This window comes from Tupaia chinensis, unplaced genomic scaffold (assembly GCF_000334495.1).
Source record: "Tupaia chinensis unplaced genomic scaffold, TupChi_1.0 Scaffold147340_1, whole genome shotgun sequence".
NCBI classification, from domain to species: Eukaryota; Metazoa; Chordata; class Mammalia; order Scandentia; family Tupaiidae; genus Tupaia; species Tupaia belangeri.
In genome coordinates this window covers 169089-194829 of record NW_006207191.1, presented here as the reverse complement: position 1 = coordinate 194829, position 25741 = coordinate 169089, and the positions used below count along the sequence as shown (strand labels likewise).

At 41.7% G+C, this 25741-nt stretch overlaps 1 protein-coding gene across 1 annotated transcript in view; it reads left to right on the top strand.

The window, feature by feature from the left end:
* The window catches only part of TMIGD1 (transmembrane and immunoglobulin domain containing 1), an 18112-nt gene extending 7128 nt beyond the window's left edge, over nucleotides 1–10984 (top strand). Inside the window, exons 3-5 of the mRNA XM_006169617.1 lie at nucleotides 3335–3607; nucleotides 9410–9513; nucleotides 10940–10984. Of these exons, the coding sequence (XP_006169679.1) occupies nucleotides 3335–3607; nucleotides 9410–9513; nucleotides 10940–10984 (422 nt within the window). The remainder of the gene's footprint in view (nucleotides 1–3334; nucleotides 3608–9409; nucleotides 9514–10939) is intronic.
* Nucleotides 10985–25741: the final 14757 nt, after the last annotated feature.

The following is a 25741-nucleotide window of genomic DNA, read 5'->3' as shown; positions in this document are numbered from 1 at the left end:
TCCTGCTGCAGCTGAGAACAGAACACAGATTCTCAGGGTCTTAATCTACGACTACTCCTGAAATGTTCTTAATAAAGACACAGCAGATATGTAGATAATAGATTTGGTAGTTTAAAGAAATTGTTTTCAGTTTGCTAGGCTCAATCCATGTTTTAAATTATATTTACAATAAACTCCCAAATGTCAGTATTATTCAGCATCTGTGTGGGACCAATTGCTCAGTGAGTCATAGTGACGATTACTGACACAAACTTATCAATCATAAATCAAATGAACTAATGAAAAGAGATAAGGATATCATGTGTAATCCAAAGGAAGTATTGTTAGTATTATACATAGCAGATTAAGAACTAAGTGGAAGCTTAATAATATGCTATTTGGACGAGGATGTGGTAAAACAGGTTCTCTTGCATGTTGTTGCTGCAAGTGTAAAGCAAGACCAGATCTTTTGCAATATCTATCAAAACGTAAAGCATGCCTACCCTATGACCCAGTATTTCTCCTTCTAAATGTTAACCTTGGAAAAATACATTCACCTGTGTATAAAACAAATACAAAGATGTTTACTGTAGCATTGCTTAGCATTTGAAAAATGAAAACAACCCAACACTTATCAAACTGATATGACTAGGGTCATATACTACACTACAGGACTTTAAAAACAATGAGCAGGGGCCAGCAGATGGTGTAGCAGTAATGTCACTGGACTCCCACATGGCTGACTGCAGTTCAAGTCCCAAACCCGGTTACTTGAAACTCATGCCGGGCACATGTGCGAGCATGTCCAAGATTCTGAGAGGAGAATGGAGGAAAAGGGATTGTGGCATGGCCATCCCCTCTGGGGGTGATTTCTCATTTTCCCTCTCACTGTCTCTCTCTCTCTCTGTCTGGCAAGCACACACACTCTAAGGCAAAACAAACAAACAAACAAACAAAAACTCTTTAAAAAAAGGTAAGAAAAGCACAATGAACTACATCTCTGTGGTTCAATGTGGATATACCTGAAACATTTGTAGGTTATCGAGAGAGAGAAGTCCTTCACGTGAACCCTTTCCGTACTCCTAAATCAATACATTTCCTACGCATACACTATATGAGCAGAAAACTGTTTTTTAAAGAAAGGTCTGGAAGGTTCTAGGCCAATAAATGACCAGTTGGAGTCAAAGAGGACCTTAGCTTTATCTGAAATGTACTGATTTTTTTAGAAAGCAATATTCGTATATAGTTGATAGGCTTAAATTAATTTTAAATAGTTCATAAAAAGGACTAACAGGACCTGACCACAAATGGAATTGTTCTATTTGGCATTACATTCTCTATTCCAGCAACTTCCTACATATCTGAACACCATACGATACTCTTGTTGGGTATGGATAGAGAATTCAAGCTCATTCCAAAGAGCAACAAAATGTCATTCTTCTGTGAGAGTTATTAATAGCACAGCCTACTCAGGGTCTAATTATTCAGTATGCAGATTACACTAGCTCCTAATTTTCTTCCTTTTCCACCTCTACCTCTTTCTTACTGCCCACCCTTCGACTATTTTGTTACTATTCCACACCTTTGCCAGAAAATGCGAAGGGCATGAAGAAGAGCTCAGGAAAGCCCAGCCGTTTCCCCTCTAGGTGGAAGCTTTGATGGAGGGTAAGGATCGGAATCATGTAGGGAGGATAAGTGTGTCTGACTCTCTGTGGGTCTGTCACAGCCCTTATGGTGGCCCTTACATGGAGGGATGGGAAAGACTCTCTCACTCCCCTCTGATGCCAGGAGTGCCACGACTGGAACACCTTCTGGGAGGAGGACAGTATTTCTAGAGGACCACTGAGGAAATGTCCGTGTGCATTGGTATGTAAGTGGTCAGGGTAAATGCGGTTAGATCAAATGCAAAATAGAGAGTGCGCGTAGCCCTGAAAATTACGACCATCACCATAATAAGAATATAAACTAGCCTGTGATATATGTATATATATTTTTGTTTGTGTGTTTGTTTTGTTTTGTAATTTGCTAGAGGCATGTGCACTCATCAGAGAGTGAGAGAGAGAAAGAGAAAATGACAAAGCACCTGCTGAGGGTGGCCGTGCCACAATCCCTTCTCCTTCATTCTCCTCTGGGGATCTTGGGCATGCATACATATACACACACACCTGGCGTATTTTTCAAGTTTCTGGGTCTGGGACTCAAACCATGATGTTGATGATATAGGACCCAGCTGCCTTAGCCACCATATTACTGGCTGGCTTACACTGTAATAAATTCTTTACAGAAATTCTCGGTTAATCTTCACAGTAACTTATGAGGTAGATATTATGATTATTATCTTAAGATAATAATAACGGGACCAGCAGTTAGCATAATGGCTATGTCGCTGGACTCCCATGTGGTCGACCGCGGTTCGAGTCCCGGACCCAGTGGCTTAAAACTCACGCCAGGCATGTGTGCGTGCGTGCCCAAGATCCCAAGAGGAGAACGGAGGAGAAGGGATTGCGGTGTGGCCATTCCCCCTGGGGGGTGATTTCTCGCTTTCGGTCTCTCTGTCTCTGTCTGTCTGGCAAGCGCACACGCCCTATAGCAAAAACCTCTTTAAAAAAAAGATAATAATAATAGATGGAGAAACTGAGGCCTTAGCAATTAAGTAACTGTCTCAAAATTGCAGTAAGCGATGTAGGTAGAATTAGGGCTAACTACATTGCCTGTCTTCTTAATAGTATACTATTATACCCAACACAAACACAAGACTGGTTTATTATATTAACTCTTGGAGTGCAAAGACCCAAGGTATATACCCACAGGAGTGTTACAAATTGTCCACTTGGTGCAGATTAACTGTCATAGATATTATGATTGTAATCACATATTATTTTATGGTTTGCCTTCCCCATCACATTAAAAATCCCATAAGGGACCAACTTGGGGTGGTTGAGGTGGCTGGATGTCACACGGCTGGTTGCATGGTTGGAGCCCTGGACTTGGGGGATTGAAGAAACCCACAGGTGCATGTGTGCACATGTTCAGAATCCCAAAAGAAAGAGAAATGGAGAAGGGATTGCGGGTTGCTTTCTCACTTTCCCTGTGTGTGTGTGTTTGTGTGTGTCTGTCTCTCTCTCTGGTGAACACACATGCTTTCTGGCAAAATCAAAAAAGGAAATCCATGAGGTTTGGAACTGTTGTGTTATTTCCCATTGTATCCCTAGTTCCTGGCCCAGTACTTGGCACTCAATACATTTTTCTTGCAATAAATAAATGGCTACATGAGAGAGACTGAAGAAAGACCTTGGACACTGACAATGAACTACTGCTTATCTGCTAATCAAACCTAAATGCTTGAATCTTGCAGTTCCCCCTCTCCTAAGTGGAAATGAGCTCCAAACAGTTGAGGAAGGCAGTAATGTGAGGTTGGTTTGCAACGTGAAATCCAACCCCCAGGCTCAAATGATGTGGCATAGAAACGGCAGCATCCTGAATTTAGAGAAAAACTACCAAATCCAACAGACAAGCGAGTCTCTCCAGCTGTCAATCACCAAAGTCAAGAAATCTGACAATGGAACCTACAGTTGTGTTGCAAAATCTCTGGAGACAGAGACCAAGGATTTTCACCTGATTGTTAAAGGTAACTCTCCTTTTAAGTAATATGCAGCACAGTGCAGAACTCATTCATTTTGGGGTAACGACAAATAATTATTATAACTGGGGCCGCAGATGGCGTAGTGGTTGTGTTGCTGAACTCCCACATGGATGACTGCAGTGTGAGTCCCAAACCCTTTGGCTTGAATATTCCACTGCGTGTGTACGTGCCCAAGATCCCAGGAAGAGAATGGAAGCAAAGAGATTATGGGATTGTGATGTGGCCATTTCCCCCGGGGGGTGATTTCTCACTTTCTCTAGCACTGTTTTTCTCTGTCTCTCCAGAGAGCGCCCATGCCCTAAAGAAGAAGAAGAAGAAGAAGAAAAAAAAAAACTCTAAAAAAATATAATTAGTAGCTGGGATTTTCTTTGGAGAATTATCCCTACCCAGGGAATTTTCCATAAGAATTCCAGCCTGTTATGTTAGGGTAATTATGCTGCTCCATAGAGGGAGACTGCCTTTTAAAAAATTATTTATTTAATTCCATTTGTTATTATTATTTTCAATTTGACCAGACAGAGATAGAGAGAGAGAGAGAGAAAGCAAGCCACCAGATCTGGGACTCAAACCATGATCAGCCATGTGGGAATCCAGAGCCCTTAACCACCATGCCACCTGCTGGCAACTTGACTTCACATTTTTATTTAGTTTTATCACCTTTGCCACAGCAGAGAACAAATGAAGCGCCAAGGGATTTTCCTTCCTTATATTTCTTGCTCAAACACGAGAAAAGCAAGATACTCAGTGAAGCAAATGCAAAAAAATGCTCCTGCACACATTTTTTTGGACTTGAGCCAGTATGTGAGGAGCAGCCAGGCACGCTGAGGCTCCTGAATCTTGTTAGAACATTATTCACATTGTCATTCATCTCCTTGTACCCACTCATTGCCATTCTTGCCACTCCCCAGGAAGTCGACTGAATCCCTGCCAGAAACGTTGAACTGAAGGAACCATCTCAAGTCTTATTTCCTCCCCTTCAAGGAGATCTGGGAGGCAAACAGAGGGGTTGGTGGGAAGGAAGAGCTGCTGCCAGCAGAATACCCATCACTGTGATTAACTGGCAGTTTTTAGTAATTTATCCTACAGAGCAGTGATAGCATGCCCAGGGGCTACTTGCTTTAAAAATCAAACCCGCAAATAACCCAAGGACCTGTGTGAGGCAGAAGCAGTAGAAGGGGCATCACATTGAAGCTTGTGGCTATTCATCTCAGCCGGGACCACAAAAACATGGTCAAAAGGGCCTCATGCCGTGCCATCCTAACTGGCTGTCAAGGCCACACTTGGAGACTAAGGAATTACAGTCTCCCTCTTGGTTAAGAAGACATCGTAATTGCTCTATGTCACATTAAACATAAATAAATAAAAATACAGATTCTGTGGCAATCAGGATGCCAGCTTGGCAAATTGGCTTTCAGGTGAGCAGAAACTTGTTTTGGGTGGAGCGCTTCCAAACCAACTTGTTTTTCTGATTTTGCCACGTCGTTACTTCCCTAGCCAGTGGCTGCCTTCTGAACGTAAGCTCCCTGCCCTGGTGCTCAGGCCAAATGCCGAGTTTTCCAGCTCGGCGGCTCAGGGGGGTAGATCCTAAAGGAGGCCACACGAAGCTGGAAATGACATCACAGAACTTTTCTTGAGCAGCAGGTGTAACCCAGGTGTCGAAACTATTTTACCGTAATGAATATGGAGGGGTGGGGAACTACCAGGACTGGTTACAAATAAGAACATGAAGCAGGACAAGGGAAGAGATGCAGTTATTTACACTTGCCAAGTCATTTTCCACGGAAATGTGGACTCTAAAGTGAGTCTATGCGTCAGGCAGTTTATTTCAGATGGTCTCTGGAGGGAAACGCATGTAAATACATTTCATTTGGCTTGGTAAAAATAATATTCCAACCTGCGGCTAGCTTCTGATTTCTTTTCCTAATCATCTCACCTTTACTTGCCCTTCCTTTGACTTCTCTCTCGACACGCAATGGAGAGGCTCCCCAGCAAGGCGAAGGCTTTTTGGTGTGTCCCAGAGGTGGCTGCTACAGAGCCAGAGCTTACTAGAAGAAGTCTCACTGAACGAAATTTCTCCAGTGGGTTATTACAACCCTCACCTTCATGAGAATAATTTTTTTTTTTTTTGTAGTTTTTGCTATAGGGTGCATACACTAGCCGGAAAGACGGAGACAGAGAGACAGAAAGGGAGAAATCACCCCCCAGGGCGGATGGCCACACTGCAACACACGCACCCCACGTGAGTTTAAGCCACCAGGTCCGGGACTCGAATTGCAGTCGACAACACGGGAGTCTAGCGACGTAGCTATTACGCCAACTGCTGGTCCCATAAGAATAATTTTTAGAAACAGTAAAGAGAGGGCAGATGATGCTTAATCCACTTACTTCCAACAACTATCCTGAGCAGGAGCTGGACAAATAATGGGGAAGAAAACAACTAAAAGATAATTGGTTAAAATGACTAAGTGTGATACTTTTTTTTTTTTTTTTGGTGGGTTTGGGGAAGAGACAGGGATAAACCCTATTCATAATCTTGAGATATATGGGTATTGGGCTATGAAATTAGATTTATCTAAAGTCATTTCCTGTCCACCCAGATTCTTGCCTCTTGTATGCTATTTTATGCTTTTTTTTTTTTTTTGGAGAGGTTTTTGCTATAGGGCGCGTGCGCTTGCCAGACAGACAGAGAGAGATAGAGAGACAGAAAGCGAGAAATCACCCCCCTGGGGGATGGCCATGCCGCAATCCCTTCTCCTCCGTTCTCCTCTCGGGATCTTGGGCATGCACGCACATGCGCAGGGCGTGAGTTTTAAGCCACCAGGTCTGGGACACGAACCGCAGTCAAACTACAGGGGAGTCCAGCAACATAGCCATTATGCTAACTGCTGGTCCCTACGCTTCTTTTTTAATGCTCTTCTCAAGCTGTAATTTTTGTTTACTTAATGTCTGTCTACTCTACTAGACTATGAGATCCATGAAGCCAGAAGAGACTTTTGTACCTGTTTTTTTGTTTTGTTTTGTTTTGCAGAGCAAAAGCACCTAACACATATTAACTACTCAGTAAACACTTGTTGCATATACCTCAATCCATAAAACTTAACTGACACTCTTAATCTCCTTTAAATTTCTAAAGTTTTATCTAAGCTATCTTAAAGCATCAGGCAGCCTCAGGATTCAGTGACTTAGACAAGGTCATTTAGAAACATTTATTGATCTTAAGCACTTTTACTTTTGAGAGTTTCATCCCACATTAGCAAGCATTTTTAAATAAAGGACATTGAGTCTACTTTTCCCTGTAAACATTTTTTAAAGAATTATTTATTATTTTTTAAAAAATTTGCTATAGAGCATGTGCACTCAGCAGAGAGAGAGAGAGAGAGCAAAAGTGAGAGAGCAAGCCACCAGGTACAGGACTCAAATTGTGGAGGGCCATGTGGGTCCAGTTCCTCAACCACTGTGCCACCTGCTGATCCCTCTCTGTAAATATTTTAAAAGGATTTTTTTTTTTAGAGAGAGAGATTTTTGCTATAGTACATGTGCTCTCTCTGGAGAGACAGAGAGCAGGAAATCATTCCCCAAGGGGGATGACCGTACCACAGTCTCTGCTCTTCCATTCTCCACTTGGGATTTTGAGCATGCACGCACATGTGCCCAGTGTGAGTTTCAAGCCTCCGGATCCAAGACGTCTATGTGGGAGTCCAACAATGTAACCAATATGCCAGATGCTTGTCCCTTAAAAGGATTTTGTATAACATGCATAGATTTTGAATTTTGTTATCAATAGTTATTTTGTTCTTGGGGTTTAAATATTATTTTATTATTTCTTTTATTTTTCGATTTTTGCCATAGAGCATTTGTGCTTGCCAGAGAGAAAGCAAATGAGAATTCAGTCCCCAGGGCATGGCCATGCCACGATCCCTTCTCCTTCAATCTCCTCTCAGGATTTTGGGCACACATGCACACATGCCTGGTGTGATTTTCAAGCCACCAGGTCTGGGACTCGAACACCATCAGCTATGTGGGAGTTCAGTATCCTAATCAACGTGCCACCCACTGGCCCCTAAACATTATTATCTAACAATTGAATCATACTCGACACAAAATTACATTTTATAATGTTTAAACATTTATTAATTTTGATTAATTTTGCCACTTTCATTATATATTGGGTTTCGGAAAAGTCATGACGCATTTTTGGGTAGAAAACACAGAAAAAAATATGTCATGACTTTTCTGACAACCCAGTATTTTGGAGCCAATGCATTCCCTTCCCCACCTTCCTTCTCAGGTCTTAGATATTTTCATAAGCTCTTGGAAAGCTTGCAAACACAGGCATTAGGCCTCTAATGGCCAATAATAAAACAGCTCTGAGCTTACCTGGTGTTCAGAAAATAAAGAAATGGACTTCTCTTTAAGACTATCATGGCTGCTGCTGATCTCTTCTGAGTTCAGGTTAGAAGTGGAAACCAGCAGTTAGCGTAATGGCTATGTCACTGGACTCCCACGTAGTCGACCGCAGTTCAAGTCCCGGACCCAGTGGCTTAAACTCACGCCAGGCATGTGTGTGGGAGGGCCCAAGATCCTGAGAGGAGAATGGAGGAGAAGGGATTGCGGGCCATCCCCCCTGGGGGGTGATTTCTCGCTTTCTGTCTCTCTGTCTCTCTCTGTCTGTATGGCAAGCGCACGTGCCCTATAGCAAAAAAAAAAAAAAAAAAAAAGCAGACTCTGTGCTGTGCTTCTAGGTCACTTATAAATATGGAAAGTTTTGCCATGATTGGGAAGTCTAATGGTCAGAGTCATCCTTTTCTAGGGGCTACTTTCTATGCCTTGTCACCTGCTTGAGTCACTATAGGGGTACAAGTTTAAGGATCCACACTGCCCCTGGGACCCATAGGCCTCTCCTTCTTGTCCCTTTTCTTATTCCCAAAGCTTTCCTCCCTCTTTTCCTCCCTGTGGGATACCTTCTGATATCTTTCGGGTTTTCAAAAGGCAGGAAAAAACATTGACTTCAATCTATTTCTGCTTTCTTCTTCTTTTTTTTATTTTTAAGAATTATCTTATTTAACTTTATTTATTTATTTTCATTTGACCAGAGGGGTGTATGTGTGTGGGGAGAGAGAGAGAGAGAGAGAGAGAGAGAGAAAGTTATAGAGGGAAAGTTAGAAGGCAAGTCGCCAGGTCTGGGACTCGGTCAGCCATATGGGATCCAGCATCCTCAACCACCACACCACCTGCCAGCCCCATCAATCTATTTCTGCTTTCCGAGTGGCAAATAAATTGTGGATGAAGAAAGCACTAAATGGTCTGATTTAGGGGGAGTCATCACACTGCAACAAACTATTGCTCCAGCGAGGAATGGGTTCAAAATCCGCCTCTGCCGTTTCCAGTTCTGTAACTTTGCGCAAGAAACCTAACCTCTCAACATCCCTATTCCTCATCTGTAAAATGGTGACAATAATATCTACCTTTAGGGTTGCTGGGAAGATTTAATTAAGAGAATGGGTAGGGCCAGCAAGTGGCACGGTGGCTGGGGCACTGGATTCCCATGCGGTCTACCACGGTTCAAGTCCCGGACCTGGCAGCTTGTATTTTCACTCCCTCCCTCTGCCCCATGTCTCTCAATGGTGAATTAATAATAATAATGATCATTTTAAAATTAAATGAGTAATTCGTTTAAAAAAAAAAGAGGATGGGAAAAGTATAAGATCATGGCAAAGGTGTCACAGGCACATACATGGGAAGCATACGGATGTTCGCTCATTTTCTTTGTGTTTGTATTTCTAACAGATAAAGCTGCGACTGTGCCAAAAGAACCCATTATAGCTGCATGTGTTGTGATCTTCCTGACACTGTGCTTTGGGCTGATTGCTAGAAGGAAAAGAATAATGAAGGTATCTAAGTATTCTAAACTGCTTAGGTAAAAAGTCATCTAAGTAACAGCTGAAAACTGGCTGTGTAAATGACTTCAGTTACACCCATCCTTGGGTAAAATTGAATCTGGCTTCTCTATCATGAGATCTAAAATTAAGTTGTTCAAGGGACTAAAAGTGCATATATGCATGCACTTTTATACAAGTTTTATACAACTATATAGGTTTTATACAACTTTTCCAAGAGTAAGAGTGCATATGGAGGCGGCCTGAATGGAAATAGTTATGGTGGGGGTCAGACACAACTGGCCTCACATGGAAACATCCTGGGTTCGTGTCCCAAGGCCTCCCTGCACACACCAGAACCATGTGCCCATGATCTGTATTGGGCGAAACCGGGAATGGATGGTGGCAGGAAGACTCTGTTGGGAAATGCCTGCTTCTCTCTTTCTCTCTCATTCACTCTGTTTCACACACATGGAAGAAATAAATCAACTAAAACCCAGCAGTGGTGTTAGGGGTAGAGAATTTGGGGTTGATTTTTTTTTTTCTTTTTAAATTCCTTTTATCATTACTGTGTCTATGGTGCAATCAACAAATATAGGGAAGACATCTGCTCTGGATTCAGAGAGCTGCATGAAGAAGGCACCTGTCCTGGGGAACCAGCTGTTAGCGTGATGGCTATGTCGCTGGACTCCCACGTAGTCAACCGCGGTTCGCGTCCCGGACCCGGTGGCTTAAAACTCACGCCGGGCGCGTGTGTGTGCATGCCCAAGATCCCGAGAGGAGAATGGAGGAGAAGGGATTGCGGCGTGACCATCCCCCCGGGGGGTGATTTCTCGCTTTCTGTCTCTCTGTCTCTCTCTGTCTGTCTGGCGAGCGCACACGCCCTATAGCGAAAAAACTTCTCAAAAAAAAAAAAAAAAGAAGGCATCTGTCCTTACCTCCTGAGAAAAGCCACACGCCACACACCCTGGCTGCAGTGGGCTGGCATATGAATTGCTGAGTGATTAACCTCACTGGCCGGCGTGATTCAGAGCACATGTATGAATAGGTTCATGCCACGCATTTGACTCTGCCAATGAATCCAGTGCCAAAGGAGGGCAAATACAGCAGAAACCCTCTAAGGAAAGGCCAGTATGCCCTAGGCTGAGTTCATCGTTTTCCTCAAAACATGATAAACAGTGTCTCCCAACAATGTCTCCTAAGAGAAAATTCACCCCAACCCCTGATCCAATCCAAAGAAATTTTTTTCTATAAACAATGAAATATTTGTTTAAGAATTCTGGAAGCATCTTACATGGTCTCTAAGTGAGACCTGAGCAAGGGCAGAGGTGGCTGTATTTCTACAGCTCCTGTCCCTGAGCCTCCTCAATGCATTCCAACGATTTGTCCACAAATCTTAGAAAAACAGGCAAACTCATTGCCTTGTTGTGTTTGCCTTTAGCTCTGTATAAAGAAGGACGACTCTCAGGGGGAAACAGCTCTGTAAGGACTTCGACTGGGGCCAGCGATTTTCCATACACAGGTGGGTAGCTGTGGCAAACATCATTGTCAAGCCCTTTCCAGGTAAACTCCCCCAGAGATGGAGGTGCTGGAAGGCGAAGGGGTTCAGAGGAGATTAGAGGATGGAACAAAATCTGCCTCCACTGTAAAGGAAGATGGGTTAGAAGGTTGCCTAGAACCTTGGTCCTAAGCCTACTCTGTCTTTAAGCAAGTCCGGCCAATCCTGTGCAACTGCATTTGATTGCTACACAATCTTCCAATAAATGACCCAGAGGGCCTGTCCTGGGGCAAGCTGTTGCCATGCACAGGTTTACAACGAGGTCAGGAGCTACTTCATCCTAAATGTGACCTTCTTTTTGGAGCTTCCTTGAATCTGTTGGCTTCGGTGTATGTGAAGTGGGCGGTTGGTAACAAGAATAAAGGCGTATCAGAGTATGGATTTTGTTTTGATTTTTTTCCTTATTGTTATGATCCTCATCATAATTAATTTCTTGATTCATTTCAGATGAGAAAGTGAGATCCATCTACACAGAAAGAGTTTTGCATCAGAACCTCCTCAATTTATGTAGTCCCATCTGTATTTATTGCTATTATTAAATTCACTCCTGTCAAATTGTCAGCGGTGTTTCATTAATTGCTTAGTAGTTGTTAATGATGAATTCAGTATACTCATGGAACAGCTTTATGAAGAGAGCTGTTAAGAATGAAAAATAATATTTTAAGTCTTCTCTTTGAAGTACATGTTAATTAATTGAGATTTATTTCAAATAGGCTGGTAACCATTTACTATTTAATGTGTATTTTTCCAGGTGGGAGATTAGCAGACATGTAAGTTTCAAAAATCTGTGCAATATGAAAAAAAAAATTTACAATATCGGACCACAACAGAGTGATCAATTTTTTAAGTTGTCAATGAAATGTATAAAAAATAGCAGTTATCATATACTTTCACTGTCATTTCATAAAAGAAATGTTTGAGGACTAAAAAAAGACTGAAGGATATAATCTCAGAATATAAGACATTCCTTTAAGTGGAATAAATTTAGTATTATGAAAAACTCAGCATATGTCCTTATTTTTCTCTTCTCATGGTGGTTGACACAGTTACAGAGTTTGTGAGCTCTGTGTGGTGCTAAAAATCTCAAAAGCAGGGGAGGGAAACTACCCAGTGTGTTCATGATGCGTATCCTTTGCCTCCTTTTGAATAATCCCTCGCGTAGATCAGTCTGTATACTTATGAGCCAGCCTATAATCTTCTTATACATCTTGACTTTTTTTTTTTTTTAAAAAAAAGAATTATTTTACTTAACTTTATTTATTTATTTTAACTTGACCAGAGAAGTACAGAGTGTGTGTGTGTGAGAGAGAGAGAGAGGGAAAGTGAGAAAGCAAGCCACCAGGTCTGGGACTCAAACCACAGGAGATCAGCAGGTACTGTAGTGATTAAGGTGTTAGACACTCCCACATGGCTGACCACAGTTCAAGTCCTGGACCTGGTGGCTTGCTTTCTTACTTTCCCTCTCTCTTTCTCTCTCAATCTCTGGTCAAAATAAAATAAGTGAATGAATAAATTAAATAAATAATTTTTTTTTTTTAAAGAAAGAATTGTGGTCAGCCATGTGAGAGTCCAGTGCCCTTAACCATGCCACCTGCGGGCCCCCATACATCTCAACTTTAAATTGCAGCTGTCTTATGATAGAGCAAGGACTTCCCCCATCTCTACTCTTTCTTCATTTTCCCCCATGAGAATCTACATTTCTCTTTCCCACACAAGCGGGATACACTGCAGGGAGAGGCAGCCCTGGCTAGAACCATGGTTGATATCTTCGCAGTGTTCCTTCTCTAATTTGGGGGCAGGGGGTTTAAAAATCTAATATTATAGTAGCTAAATGTAGCAAGAGAGAAATCTGCTGTGAGGCAGGTGGTAAAAAGCCCCTTATTGGCATAGAAGCAAAATAAGAAATGAGCAGAATGTATGAAACCTCCACAGACTTGTTCCTAAAATGAACAGACACAGTCTTCCTTAGCAGAGGCTCTCCTTGCTTCCTTGGAAACCTCAATATGGAGTGAGCAGGAGACAGGCTGCTTTACAGATTTCTCTGTCTTCCGGGAGATCCCAGCAGGGTATAGCGGGGAAGTGTCCAGACCCTGTCTCTCATTCTGGATTCTCAAAGCAGAATCTGGAAGCCCTGTGAAAATGCTGTAAAGGTAAAGTAGGAAGACGGTGAAAAAATCTGAAAGCTTAGATGACTAAGTAGAAGCCTGGAGACTGGGTCAGGATTACTCAAAATGGAAAAGGAAGCAGAAAACATAAATATCAAATTGTACTTGCAGTCAGGAGACCTGAGTTTCAGCCGTGACTATGTTGCCTTGGGAAAGTCCTTTTCCCTCTCTTGGGCCTTTGGAAAATGAGATTAGATCAGAAGATTATTATTATTATTTTTTAGATTAGAAGAATTTTTAAAGAACATGTTATCTGGAAAATTCTATGATTCTCAGTAGATTCCCACACGGTTTAGTTCAATGCTGAATGGACTCGGCGAGAAAGACTGGAAATGTTAATACCTTTGCCCCACCTACCAGAATTATGAATCAGCTTTGTTCTAGGACGTACAATAATCCTGGAGATTGCAGGTCATCAGTAAAGAGTTTCTTCACCCTTATGAAACGTAGTGGCCTTGTACATTAGCATAGACAAGAAACATAAAGGCATTTCAACAGATCACAGATACCATAAATGGTCACTGCATTTCATTTTGCTTTATAGTGTAGAAAGGAAAAAAAAAAGGAGCCTGTATTAAAACCCAGGTCTATTATTGACACAGAATTAAGCCTGCCTTAGAAGAATATAAAAATTAGGGAACCAGCAGTTAGCGTAATGGCTATGTCGCTGGACTCCCACGCAGTCAACCGCGGTTCAAGTCCCGGACCTGGTGGCTTAAAACTCACGCCGGGCGCGTGTGCGTGTGTGCCCAAGATCCCGAGAGGAGAATGGAGGAGAAGGGATTGCGGCGTGACCATCCCCCCTGGGGGGTGATTTCTCACTTTCTGTCTCTATGTCTCTGTCTGTCTGGCGAGCGCACGCACCCTACAGTGAAAATCTCTAAAAAAAAAAAAAAAAAAAAAAGAATATAAAATTTCAAGATGCAAAAGAGGGCCTCCTAGACTTTCCAAAAATATCTTCTTTACCAACTATGAGATACCTGGAATCCCAATCTTCACTCTGCAATCCCTCAGGACTACAAATAGCAGTGTTTCCTTCTCACCACAAAGCTGGTAGCTTCCTTCTCAACCTTCCCACCAATAAAGACAAGTTGCATTACTATTCTTTTCTTGGGTTCTTTTCTTTTTTCAGGGAGAGATTTTTGCTTTAGGGTGTGTGTACTTGATGGAGAGATAGAGAGACAAACAGAAAGCAAGAAATCACCCCCCAGGGAGGATGGCCACACTGCAATCCCTTCTCCTCCATTCTCTTCTTGGGATTTTGGGCATGCATGTGCATGCGCCTGGCATGAGTTTCAAGCAGCCAGGTCTAGGACTCAGGCCGCAGTCGGCCATGTGGGAGTCTAACAATGTAACCATTATGCCATCTCCTGGTCCCCTTAAGTTTTATTTTTTAAAGAACTAGTCTATTAAGCAGTCTTTACTTATTAAATAATAATGATGTTTTCCTAATTTTAGAAATTGTGTTTATTTTTAAATTTTATCTATTTCTTTTTTCCATGAGCAAGAGAATGATAGAGAGGCATTCCGGCATCCCGAGCTGTGTGAGCCACCTCCAGCCTCAGCCTGTTATAGATTACAGGCATGCATGTGTGCATTCAGTATGTTCAGAGAGGTCAGACGCAAACTTAGAATGCGTCTGCATGGGGCACCCTTGCAGATCATTGAACCCCAGCTGGCTACCACCCAGTCTGCTTTCTCAGTTTTTCAGACATTTGTCAAGGCGATGTCAGTCTGAGCATCTTCTACAGCACAATTACCCAGTTGTAATTCTGCCTAAAAAGACAAAGAAAGCTGGTGCTTTAGTTAGCCTTGCAGTTTTTTTTCTTTAGAATGATATATTTGTTTATTTATTATTACTTTTTTTAGAGGATTTTTGCTAGAGAATGTGTGTGCTCTCCAGAGAGACAGAGAGAAACAGAGAGACAGGAAGCGAAAAATCACCCCCCGGGGGTTGGCCATGCTGCAATCCCTTCGCCTCTATTCTCCTTTTGGGATCTTGGGCATGAATGCACATGAACCCAGAGTGAGTTTGAGCTGCTGGGTCCAGGACTCGAACCACAGTCAACTACATGGGAGTCCAGTGACATAACCATTATGCTATCTGCTGGTCCATATTTTCAACTTGCTATAGGGCACATGTACTCACCAGGGAGAGACAGAGAAAGTGGGGAAATGAGAAAGCAAGCCACCAGGTCCGGGACTCAAATTGTGGTCAGTCATGTGGGAGTCCAACACCTTAAGCACCTCTCCATCTGCTGGTCCCAATCTGTGCAGTTTTTTAAGAGTTTAATAATGGAACCATTGCCGTCAGGCTATTTGAATCATGAAGCTTACAAACTCCCCTCTCTAACTTTACCCCTGCCATCACCACCATCACGACTGCTTTCCTGAACCTACTGCCTAGAGGCCATAAACTCCAGTTTTTACAAGGATGGAGCAGATCAATGAGTAGAGCTGGCTAGATATGAAACAACAGGGAGTGGCAGGGACAGTAGGAAACAGCACGTCTGTGTCTAAAAGAGGATTGATAATTACCACCATGGACAGACCTTTGGTTCTTCAACTTGTTGGATCTTGGGCTGTGGTACACATGCCCAGCATGTTTTGGCCCATCTGGGCTAGAGGTTCTAACTGTGTTTGTAGGTGGCCAACAGCACTGCTATTTAGCACACTGCCTGCACCACCAGGTCTGGGCCTGTCTGTTTATTTTAATCCTGAATGTGTAGGAGTAGAAGAATCCTCTCCCTCCAATATATGCCATTCTCTGGCAGGCAGGTTATCAGTATTGACTTTCATTGTCTCATGAATATTTTTGTGGAAAGCTCACATCATTTTCATTCATAGCTTTCTCATCCAGAGCTCAGGCATATTCATGAGGAACTAAGTCAAAGGAAAACTGCTTATACTGTGCTGAAGATCTTGCTTGCATTGTTTGATCCTGTTAACAAACTGTGCCCATGTTGAAGATGAAGACACTTGACTCAGAATGCTTAACTGGCATATAGGTGGTGACTAAGCTGGGATTCCTGACCAGGTTGGAGAATGGAGCAGGAGAGAGGATATTATAGAAGGGCAAAGGTTGACTAATAAAGAAAAACTTCACCCATAATATGCCAAGGGTGTCAGTATCAATTCTACTTTTAATACCTGTATGGAATTTATTTTACTAAGTGCAGGGAATTCACAATAATCTTCATTGGAGAATCTTTTGAAGATGTTACAACACTCCTTGAGATAATTTGTGATATTCTGGAGTGTTGCAGGACTGGGGCTAAGAATCACTGCCCTACATATTTGCTTGTCTTCCTGATGATAGTAATCACCAAGTACTACTATTTGTCAAAAGGTTTGCATAGGTGATCCTTGCAACAACCCTAAAAGGTAGGTGTTGGAATTTCCATTTTACAGATGAGGAAACTGGAGATTGGAGAAACAAAACAACTTGCTCAGAGTCAACTAGCATGAGGTGGAGTTGGGATTCAAACCCATGACAGTCTGACTCCAAGTTCATGCTCTCTCTTCTATTGGGTTGTCAGAAAAGTCTTGACACATTTTTCAAAACCCAATATATGGTTCTGAGGCAAAGGAGCAGGGAAAAAGATACTTAAATGTAATGTTTTTAAGTTTAATTTGATTACTTTTACTATTGAGGAAGAGAGAGAGAGAGAGAGAGAGAGAGAGAGAAAGAGAAGCATTCTCAAGAAGTTACACCACAATCTCCTCCCAGCCCTCCCAGCCAGCCAGGACCATGGATATACAGGGTATACAGGTCGACATGGAAACCATACCCATGATCTTCCATGCGGATTCAGCATGTTGAGCAGTCCATTTTTCCTGCACCACTGAGCTGGCCCCCTGAATGTGATTCTGAGGATTGTGGCAGAGGTATTTCTCATGTGTTGGATATCCTTATGCTCTTCACATTTCCCTGTTTCCCTGCCATTAGGTAGTCCATGAAACCAATTCTAGTCAAGGCACTTTGGATAGAATTAATGATGTTGGGCCAGCTCCCTGTCCTGGTAGATAAGGCAACGAGATCCCACATGGCCAACCCTGCAATCTGAATTTCAGGCCTGGAAGCTTGGGGAATCATGCCAGGTGCATGTGCATGTGTGCCCAAAATCCTGAAAGAAGAGAGATGGAGGAGGATTGTAGTGTGGCCATTCCCCATGGGGATGCTTTTTCGTATCCCCCGTCTCTGTCTCTCTCTGTTGCTCTCTGACAAGCACATATGCTTGTAAAAAAAAAAAGAATTAATAAATTAATGATGCCACTTCTGGGCAACGCAAAGCAGAACAGGTGTATGTTCTTCAGGTTCTTTCTTCTCTTGACATGGCAACTGTGGAGAGATGTCAGAGCATCTGTCAACTTGGAATTCTGAATAACTGCAGAGTTTCTTGCTCACATGTAAGTGAGAAACAGACCCTGTGTTAAGTCATTAGATTTTAGTGTTAATTTGTTACTCCTGTCTAACTCAGCCTATCCTAATATAAGTATCTTCATTACAGGAAGAATTCAGGGGAAAGGTTCATTTACTTGAATAAAATAATGCTTAATTTCAGGGACAAGTTCTTTAATAATCTCTATGCCTCCTACCATGTGCCCCAAGTATATATATATAATGCTGAGTGAGGGGCCAGCTCCATGACGTAGCAGATAAGACAACTGGATTCTACCCCATCAACTGTGTGGCAGTTTGAGAAACTTGTGGGGTGCCATAAGTGTGCATGCCCAAAATCTCAAAAGAAGGGAGAGATGGAGGAGAAGGAATTGTGGCATGATCATTCTCTGTTGGGGGCTTTCTCCTCTCTGTCTCTGGTGAGTGCATGCACCCACGAGGAAAAAAAGTGCTGAATAATCTGCAACAAAAGTCTTATTTTCCCCTTTGTTTTATTGACAACACATCTTTGAGGAAATAGGGCAGAAATAAAGTAAGTCAGAATATAATTGATTTGGGCCAGCAGGTGGAATGGTGGTTAAGGCTCTGGACTCCCGCATGGCTGACCACATGAAATCCTGGTTCTACACTTATCCAGGGACGTATGCAGTTCTTTGATGTCTGAGTCTCAGTTTCTTCTTCTGAAAAGTGGTGTTGATTGTTCTGACTGTAATATCTGAAGTTTATTGAGTACGTACTCTGCCACAGGCATTGTTCTAAATTCTGCACAGGCCTCAGCTCATTTAGTCCTCACAGTAACCCTAAATCATGAAGCAGGTTCTCTGACAGTGTGGAGACCCGTTGGGAGTGCTGCTTCTCTATCTCCCTCTCATGGAGTAAATAATGAGTGAACATTTTTATGGTACTTCCTCTGCCAGGAACACAAGTGCATAGACTCATTTAATCCCTATTATTGACATACTATCATTTGAATTCAAATAGAAAGCAGATATAGAAAGATAGAGGGGAAGCGGGAAATTAAGAAAAGAAGGAATATGAGAGAGAGAGGAAAACGTAAAGTGCTTGTGATGAGATCTGCCATTTCATTCAAAGAACCCTTGCCCTGAAATGAACACAAGACAGGGAGAATTCACTCCCCTGGCCAGTCCTAGTGGCTCCATGGCTCTCTAAGCGTGACCTTCATGGACTGTGGATGAGTCTAGTGTTCAAGAATGTGCATTTTTTGAGGCCAGTCGGTGGTGTGATGAAGGCACGGGACTCCTATATGACCGATTCCAGTTCAAGTCCTGGTGGCTTGCTTTCTCACTTTCTCTCTCATTTTCTCTCTCTTTCTCTCTCTGGTGAGTATATGTGACCGACAGAAATTTTAAAAAATAATAATAATAAATAAAATTAAATAAATAGTTCTTTTTAAAGTGTGCATTTTTATTACAACCTCACTCCTAAGTGCAAACCAACTGCTTCATTTGATTCTCAACCAAAGAAACATACTGAGATGTAAACTGGCTCTTCCATGCTTACTAAGAGGGAGTGTTTGTATCTCTAAAGATGCCATTCTAAACAGTTTTCAATAATATATACAATATATATTATATATATGATATATTTTATATCATATACCATATATATAATATATTATGTCATATAATATATATAATTTGACATAACCAATTTCTACTTGACTGGGGCCAGCAAGTGGCATAGTGGTTACCTCGTTGGACTCCCACGTGACCAAATGTGACCAACTGTGGCTCAAGTCCTGGACCTGGCGGCTTGAAGATCATGCCAGGCTTGTGTGTGTGCGTGTCCAAGACCCCAGGAGGAGAATAGTGGAGAAGGGATTGTAGCATAGCCATGCCCCTGGAGGGGTGATTTCTCGCTTTCCTTCTGTCTCTGTTTCTCTCTGGAGAGTACACATGTCCTATGGCAAAAACATCTAAAACAAACAAACAAAAAAGAATTTCGACTTGACGGTGGAACCCAATCCTTCAGTAAAGCCACAACTTTACTTGTATTTGTGTGTGTGTGTGCGTGTGATTATGTGCCTGCCTTGAACATGCGGTCCTCCTGCCTCAGTCTCTGCATTAGCTGGGAATGCAGTCGCTTGTCATCTGCCCAGCTCCCACTTCATCTTTGGAAAGAGTCAGTGCCAAAGTGATTCACTGGATTCCAGTAGTTTGCTATGCAACTCTGCGGTATATATTCAGCATTGCTCGTGGAAAAGTTGTAGCTATGAGACATACATCAGGCTACCAGATGTATGAACAGTTGCTTTGAAAAACTGGCCTCTCATCCTGCCTCATGCATGAATGAGTCTCCTGGTTCAAGGAAATAACACAATCTTTTATAAATTCAAAACCGAGGAACTAGACCAGAAGATACGATTCTGTTAGCCCTCACATTACATGATCCATGCTAAAAAAATATTTAACAATAATGAGACAACTCTTAGAAACCCTTACTCCTTCCTTGGGTATCGTTTTGCAAACTACATGTTTCTTTTGAAACAGATTCTGAGCCCCAAATTGGTTGTTTTCCCTCCAGCTGTTAGTTGTAGACTTCATAGACAGCTCATGGGCATCATTAAACAATTCCACCAAAGAGGACGTTAACTTTGTTGTCGCTAAGGAATCATAGCCCTGAATTCCTGCAATGATTTTAGAATTAGGGTACTTCATAAAAATGAAAATAACGAACGGGGCTCACTTGGGAGTCACGTCTTATGGACTTTGCCTCAGTTGGAGAAATGGCTCATACTTGCTTTTAAGAAAATATTGAATGGCTAGGGGGCCAGCAGGTGGCGTGATGGTTAAAGGCGCTGGACTCCCACTTGGGCGACCATGGTTCAAATCCTGCACCTGGTGGCTTGCTTTCTCTCTCTCTCACCAAATTAAAATAAATAAGCAAATAAAATAAATAAAGTTAAATAAAATAATTCTTAAAGAAAAAAGAAAATATTGAATGGCTTATTATCAAGTTTATATTTCTGCTAGATTCACAATCTCTTTTAAAGCATTTTTATTTTATGCCAGAGGATATATATGTGCACATGTCAGAGGAAGAGAGAGAGAAAATACCCCTCAACAGGACCTGGCCACACCACAGTCCTTTTTTCTAGAATTCTCCATCCTGTCAGGATCTTGGGCACACATGTACATACCCAGTGTGTTTTTGAACCAGATGGGGCTGGGACCCGAACCATGGTTGGCTGTGTGAGATCTGGTCTCCTCTTTGTGGCACATATCCACTGCGCTGTGAAGCTGGCCTCACTCTCTCTTGTGATCACTCTGAAATGTAGGGATAATACCTTTATGCACCCATAATGCTATTAGTCATCTAATTAAGTATTTGATCATCAATTCCTTATCTGTCATGTTGAGTTGCTGTCATTATTTTGTACCTATATCAAATGAACTTAAATGGGTCAATGTGAAAACTCAAGAGCTGCAGATACTATGTACACATAATCATGAAATTTTTTAAAAGAATCATTTATTTACTTAATCCCATTTGTTATTATTATTATTTTTATTTGACCAGTCAGAGCCAGAGAGAGAGAAAGGGAAAGCAAGCCACTAGGTCTGGGACTCAAACCGCGGTTGGCCATGTGGGAATCCAGTGCCTTTAACCACCTCGCTGACCCTAATCATGAAGTTTTTCATTGGTCAAGGCTTGGAGTAAAACCACCCATTACCCTAAAGCATCCATAAACTGCTGCTCTCTGGCAAATTGAAAAATGGCATACAACAATATTTAGCAATTTACAAATAGGTAGATTCATTGTTTAGATTGGCATGTCTAAACTAGTTGAGTTTCAAGGTCTTGTGCTTATGTTATACCTTTAGATTTTAGGCTTAGTGATTGTCAGGTTACCCGGATTTATATCCCGACTCTACCACTTTACTGTGTGATGATGCACAAGTTACCTACCTCTCTGTTCTTGTATTTCCTCACCTGTAAAACGGGAATAATGAGAGAACCTACTTCATGACTCAGAATGATTGTGAGGATTAAACGAGACGAGGCCTGTATAGGGCTTAGAACAATGCCTGTGGCATAGCACACACTCAATAAACTTTAGATATTACAGTTAGAAGGATCAACTCCACTTTTCAGAAGACATTGAGACTCAGAGATCAAAGAACTGTACATGCCCATGTATAAATAGTACAGCTAGGACTTAAAACTAGGCCTTATGGACTGCAGACTTTCCTAATTTCCTAATTTCATGTTGCCTTTCCTTATTTCATGTTGCCTTTCCTATTTAAAGTTAAAAAATCAGGGGCTAGCCTGTTGTTAGTTAAGGCTGTATTTCACATGGCTAAATGTGGGAGTCAAGTCCTGGCTCTGGTGGCTTGAAAAACACAACGTGTGTGTGTGTGTGTGTGTGTGTGTGTGTGTGTTTGTGTGTGCGCACGGGTGCCCAAAATCTCAACAGAAGGGAGAAATGGAGAAGGGATTGAGTTATAACCATTCCCCGTAATGGTGACTTCTTTCTCATTCTTTCTCTCCTTTCTCTCACTCCCCTACAAGTGCATGTGCTCTCTGGATTAAACAAATCATGAGGCCAGCAGGTGGCGTGGGGGTTAAGGCACTGCACGCCTGCATGGCTAACCGTGGTCCAAGTCCTGAACCTGTTGGCTTGCTTTCTCACTTAATCTCTCTTTCTGTTTCTCTCTGGTGAGTGCATGTGTCTAGAAAATTTAAAAATAAAAATAATAAATAAAAATAATAATGAAAGTCCTTTAAAAAAGAAAAAAAGAAATCACTTTCTAATTGAAGGCTTGGAAATAAATTCTTTATTTTTTTCCAGTCCTATACGGAGAGACCAATATTTACATCCATTTTTCAGGGTGAGAAACATATTACCATTTTTAGTTTCCAGTTGCACTGTGAAAGTGTCCAGTTTTACTTCTAACTGATGAATCATCCTTCTTGCAACAAGGAAGAAAGAAATTAAATGAAAGAAAAATAAGGAGAGAATCAAAAATAGAAATTAGATGAACAAATATTACGAGGTGTGTGTGCGAATTTGAAAAGGTGGAACCAACTCACCAATTCCTGCCTGTTATCTTTATTTTTGAGATTGTCATGCTTCCAGAAAAGTTTCTGAAAAAGAGGATAACACCACCATCATACTTAAATATTTGCTTCAGATAGTAAAGAATGAGGCTTGTCAACAAAAGAATTAAAGGAATCTCTGACTTTACAGCTTTAAGTAAAGCCAATCTAAAAGCATTCCGAATAGGAAACCAGGATCCATGGTCTCCAGTGTTATTTATTAGTAATATTTTATCTTAGGTCTAAGATAATATTTTATCATATTTTATCTTTTTTCTGTTTCATCACTATCTTTTTCTCTTCCATTCGCCCTTCTTATCTTTTCATCTTCATTCCAAGTTTTCTGTTCCTCAACAAGACTCAGGTTTTGGAGATTGTGGGTGTCCGTTTTATAGGCATGGTTAGTGCTAACAGGAGCATGTTTAGAGAGGTCCAACCAGGATCTCCTTATGACTAGATCCTCACAGCACTTAATTTGCTATCGTTCACAAGGATATTCCTCTCCCTGGATGAAGCAAAGAAAAATAGAAGCAGTTTCCTTGTCATCTTTCAGGGTAAGGTCTCAACTCCCCAATGGGCACAGTTAGTCCTCCACTTTTTTTTTAATTACTTATGTTATTTATTATTATTATTAAATTTGCTATAGGGCACATGCACTCGCCAGAGAGAGACAGAGAGGGAAAATGAGAAAGCAAACCTCCACGTTCGGGACTCAAACCGTGGTCAGTCATGTGGGAGTCCAGTGCATTAAACACCACGCCACCTACTGGCCACAGCCCTTCCTGTTTGACCCCTGCCCTCTCTCTCTTTAGTTCCAGCTATACTCAGTGTCTTCAGTTTCCAGATAGAGACTTGCTGCTTTAAGATTTTTGCAAAAGCTAGTAACTTCCAACTGGAATTCCTTTTCCCCAGATATTATCACTTGACAAACTCCTAACTGTGCAAAACTCTGATACCCGTCATCTCTTCCAAAACCTTACCCTGAAGTTCCCGGTCTAACTTGTATTTTCCTCCTCCATGCTCACATCGCCAAGTGCAAACCTCTATTCTAGCACAATTATTGGGTCATGGGGAAAGTCATGATGCATTTTTGCATAGAAAAGCATCGAAAAATATGTCATGACTTTCCTGACAACCTAATAGTTAGATTTAGGGTTAGAAGAATCTACCGTCATGATGCATTTTTGCATAGAAAAGCATCGAAAAATATGTCATGACTTTCCCGACAACCTAATAGTTAGAATAATCCACCTCCAAAATATATCCTATATTCGTTCACTTCTTTGCATCTACGTGACTGCTGCCACCTTCTTTCTCTTTTTCTTTATATATTTTTTCTTTTTTTCTTTTTCTTTTTCTTCTTCTTCCTCCTCCTCCTTTTCCTTCTTCTTCCCTTCTTTCTTCCTTTTCTTCTTCTGGTGCACTTGCTAGAGAGAGAGTTTGGGAGGGAGGTGTGGAGTACCTTCCAATACCCTCTAATGTGGCATGGTCACACTGCAAGCCCTTCTCCTCCGTCTTACCATTTATTGGGATATTGAGCACCTATGCACACTTGCCTGGCATGGTTTGAAGGTGCCAAGGCCAGAATTTGAACTGCAGTTGGCCATGCAGAATCCGAGGGCACCCTTAACCACTGGGCTATGGAGCTGGCCCTTCATTGCTGCCTCCTTGATCCAGGTCACCACTCACCTCTTGCCTGAACAAATCATAGTGTCTGAACAGGTCATCTGTTTACGTTCCTCTCTCTCTTTAGTCCATCCTTTGCACTGCAGTCATAGTGATCTTTCTAAGAAGGAGTATTTTATACATACAAAAAATAAAGATAATGCACGAATGCAGGTATAATAGATGGAATGAGCACACATAGGCCTGGCACAGGTTTAAGAACTAGAAAAATACAAATACTTTTGAAACTCAGTGTCTCTTCCTCAAGGAAAACACTATCTTAAATTTGGTGTTTAACATTCCCTTGTTTTAAAAAAAATCTTGGGCCAGCCTGTGGAGTAGTGGTTAGGGTAGCTGGATCCCACATGGCCAACAGTTCAAGTCCCTGACCCAGGAGCCTGAAAGACATGCCCGGCACATGTGTGTGTGCCCAAAATCTTGAAAAGAGGAAGAAAAGAGAGAAAGAATTTTGGTTTGACCGTTCCCCATGGGCAGGCAGTGCTTCTTAACTTCACTCTCTCTCTGTCTCTCTGTGGTAAGCACATGCACCATTTAGCAATAAATAAATAAATAAATAAATAAATAAATAAATAAATAAATAATTTTACCATCTATGTATATATCTCCAAACAATACATTATTTAATTTTGCCTGTTTTTGAACTTTTGAAAAAAAGGCTATATGCCATTTGCTTTTGCAGTCTGCTTTTTGCACTCAACGTTGTTTTTAAAATTCATCCGTGTAGATATTTTGCTTCTGTGTAGTAGTCCATTATATCAACTCCTGCACATTCCTCTCCATGAGCTATTGGATTTTTTTTTTAGGTTCTGTACAATCATTTTGTGCTAAAATAACCGGTCTTGACCATGACTTCTTTTTTGTTTGTTTCTTTGTTTGCTTTTGAGAGATTTTTACTATAGGGTGCGTGAGCTTGCCAGAAAGATAGAGAGAGACAGAGAGACAGAAAGCGAGAAATCACCCCCCTGGGGGGATGGCCACGCCACAATCCCTTCTCCTCCATTCTTCTTTTGGGATCTTGGGCACGCACGTGCAAGTGCCCAGTGTGAGTTTAAGCCACTGGATTTGGGACTTGAACTGTGGTCGACTACATGGGAGTCAGCAACATAGCCATTAGGCCAACTACTGGTTCTGACATGACTTCTTGTGCATGTATGTAAGAATTTGTCTACAGAGCACTGTGATGATGAAATATAACCACATCTGTGGTTATTGAGTACGTGGATGTAATTTCTACAACTGAAGAACTAAATTTTAATTTAAAATTTATAAATTATTTTAGTACCTAAGAAAGGGGAGGATCCCCTCAGTAGCATCTCATCACATCACCCAACCCTCATCCTTCCAGCCAGCCATGGTCATGGGCACATGTGG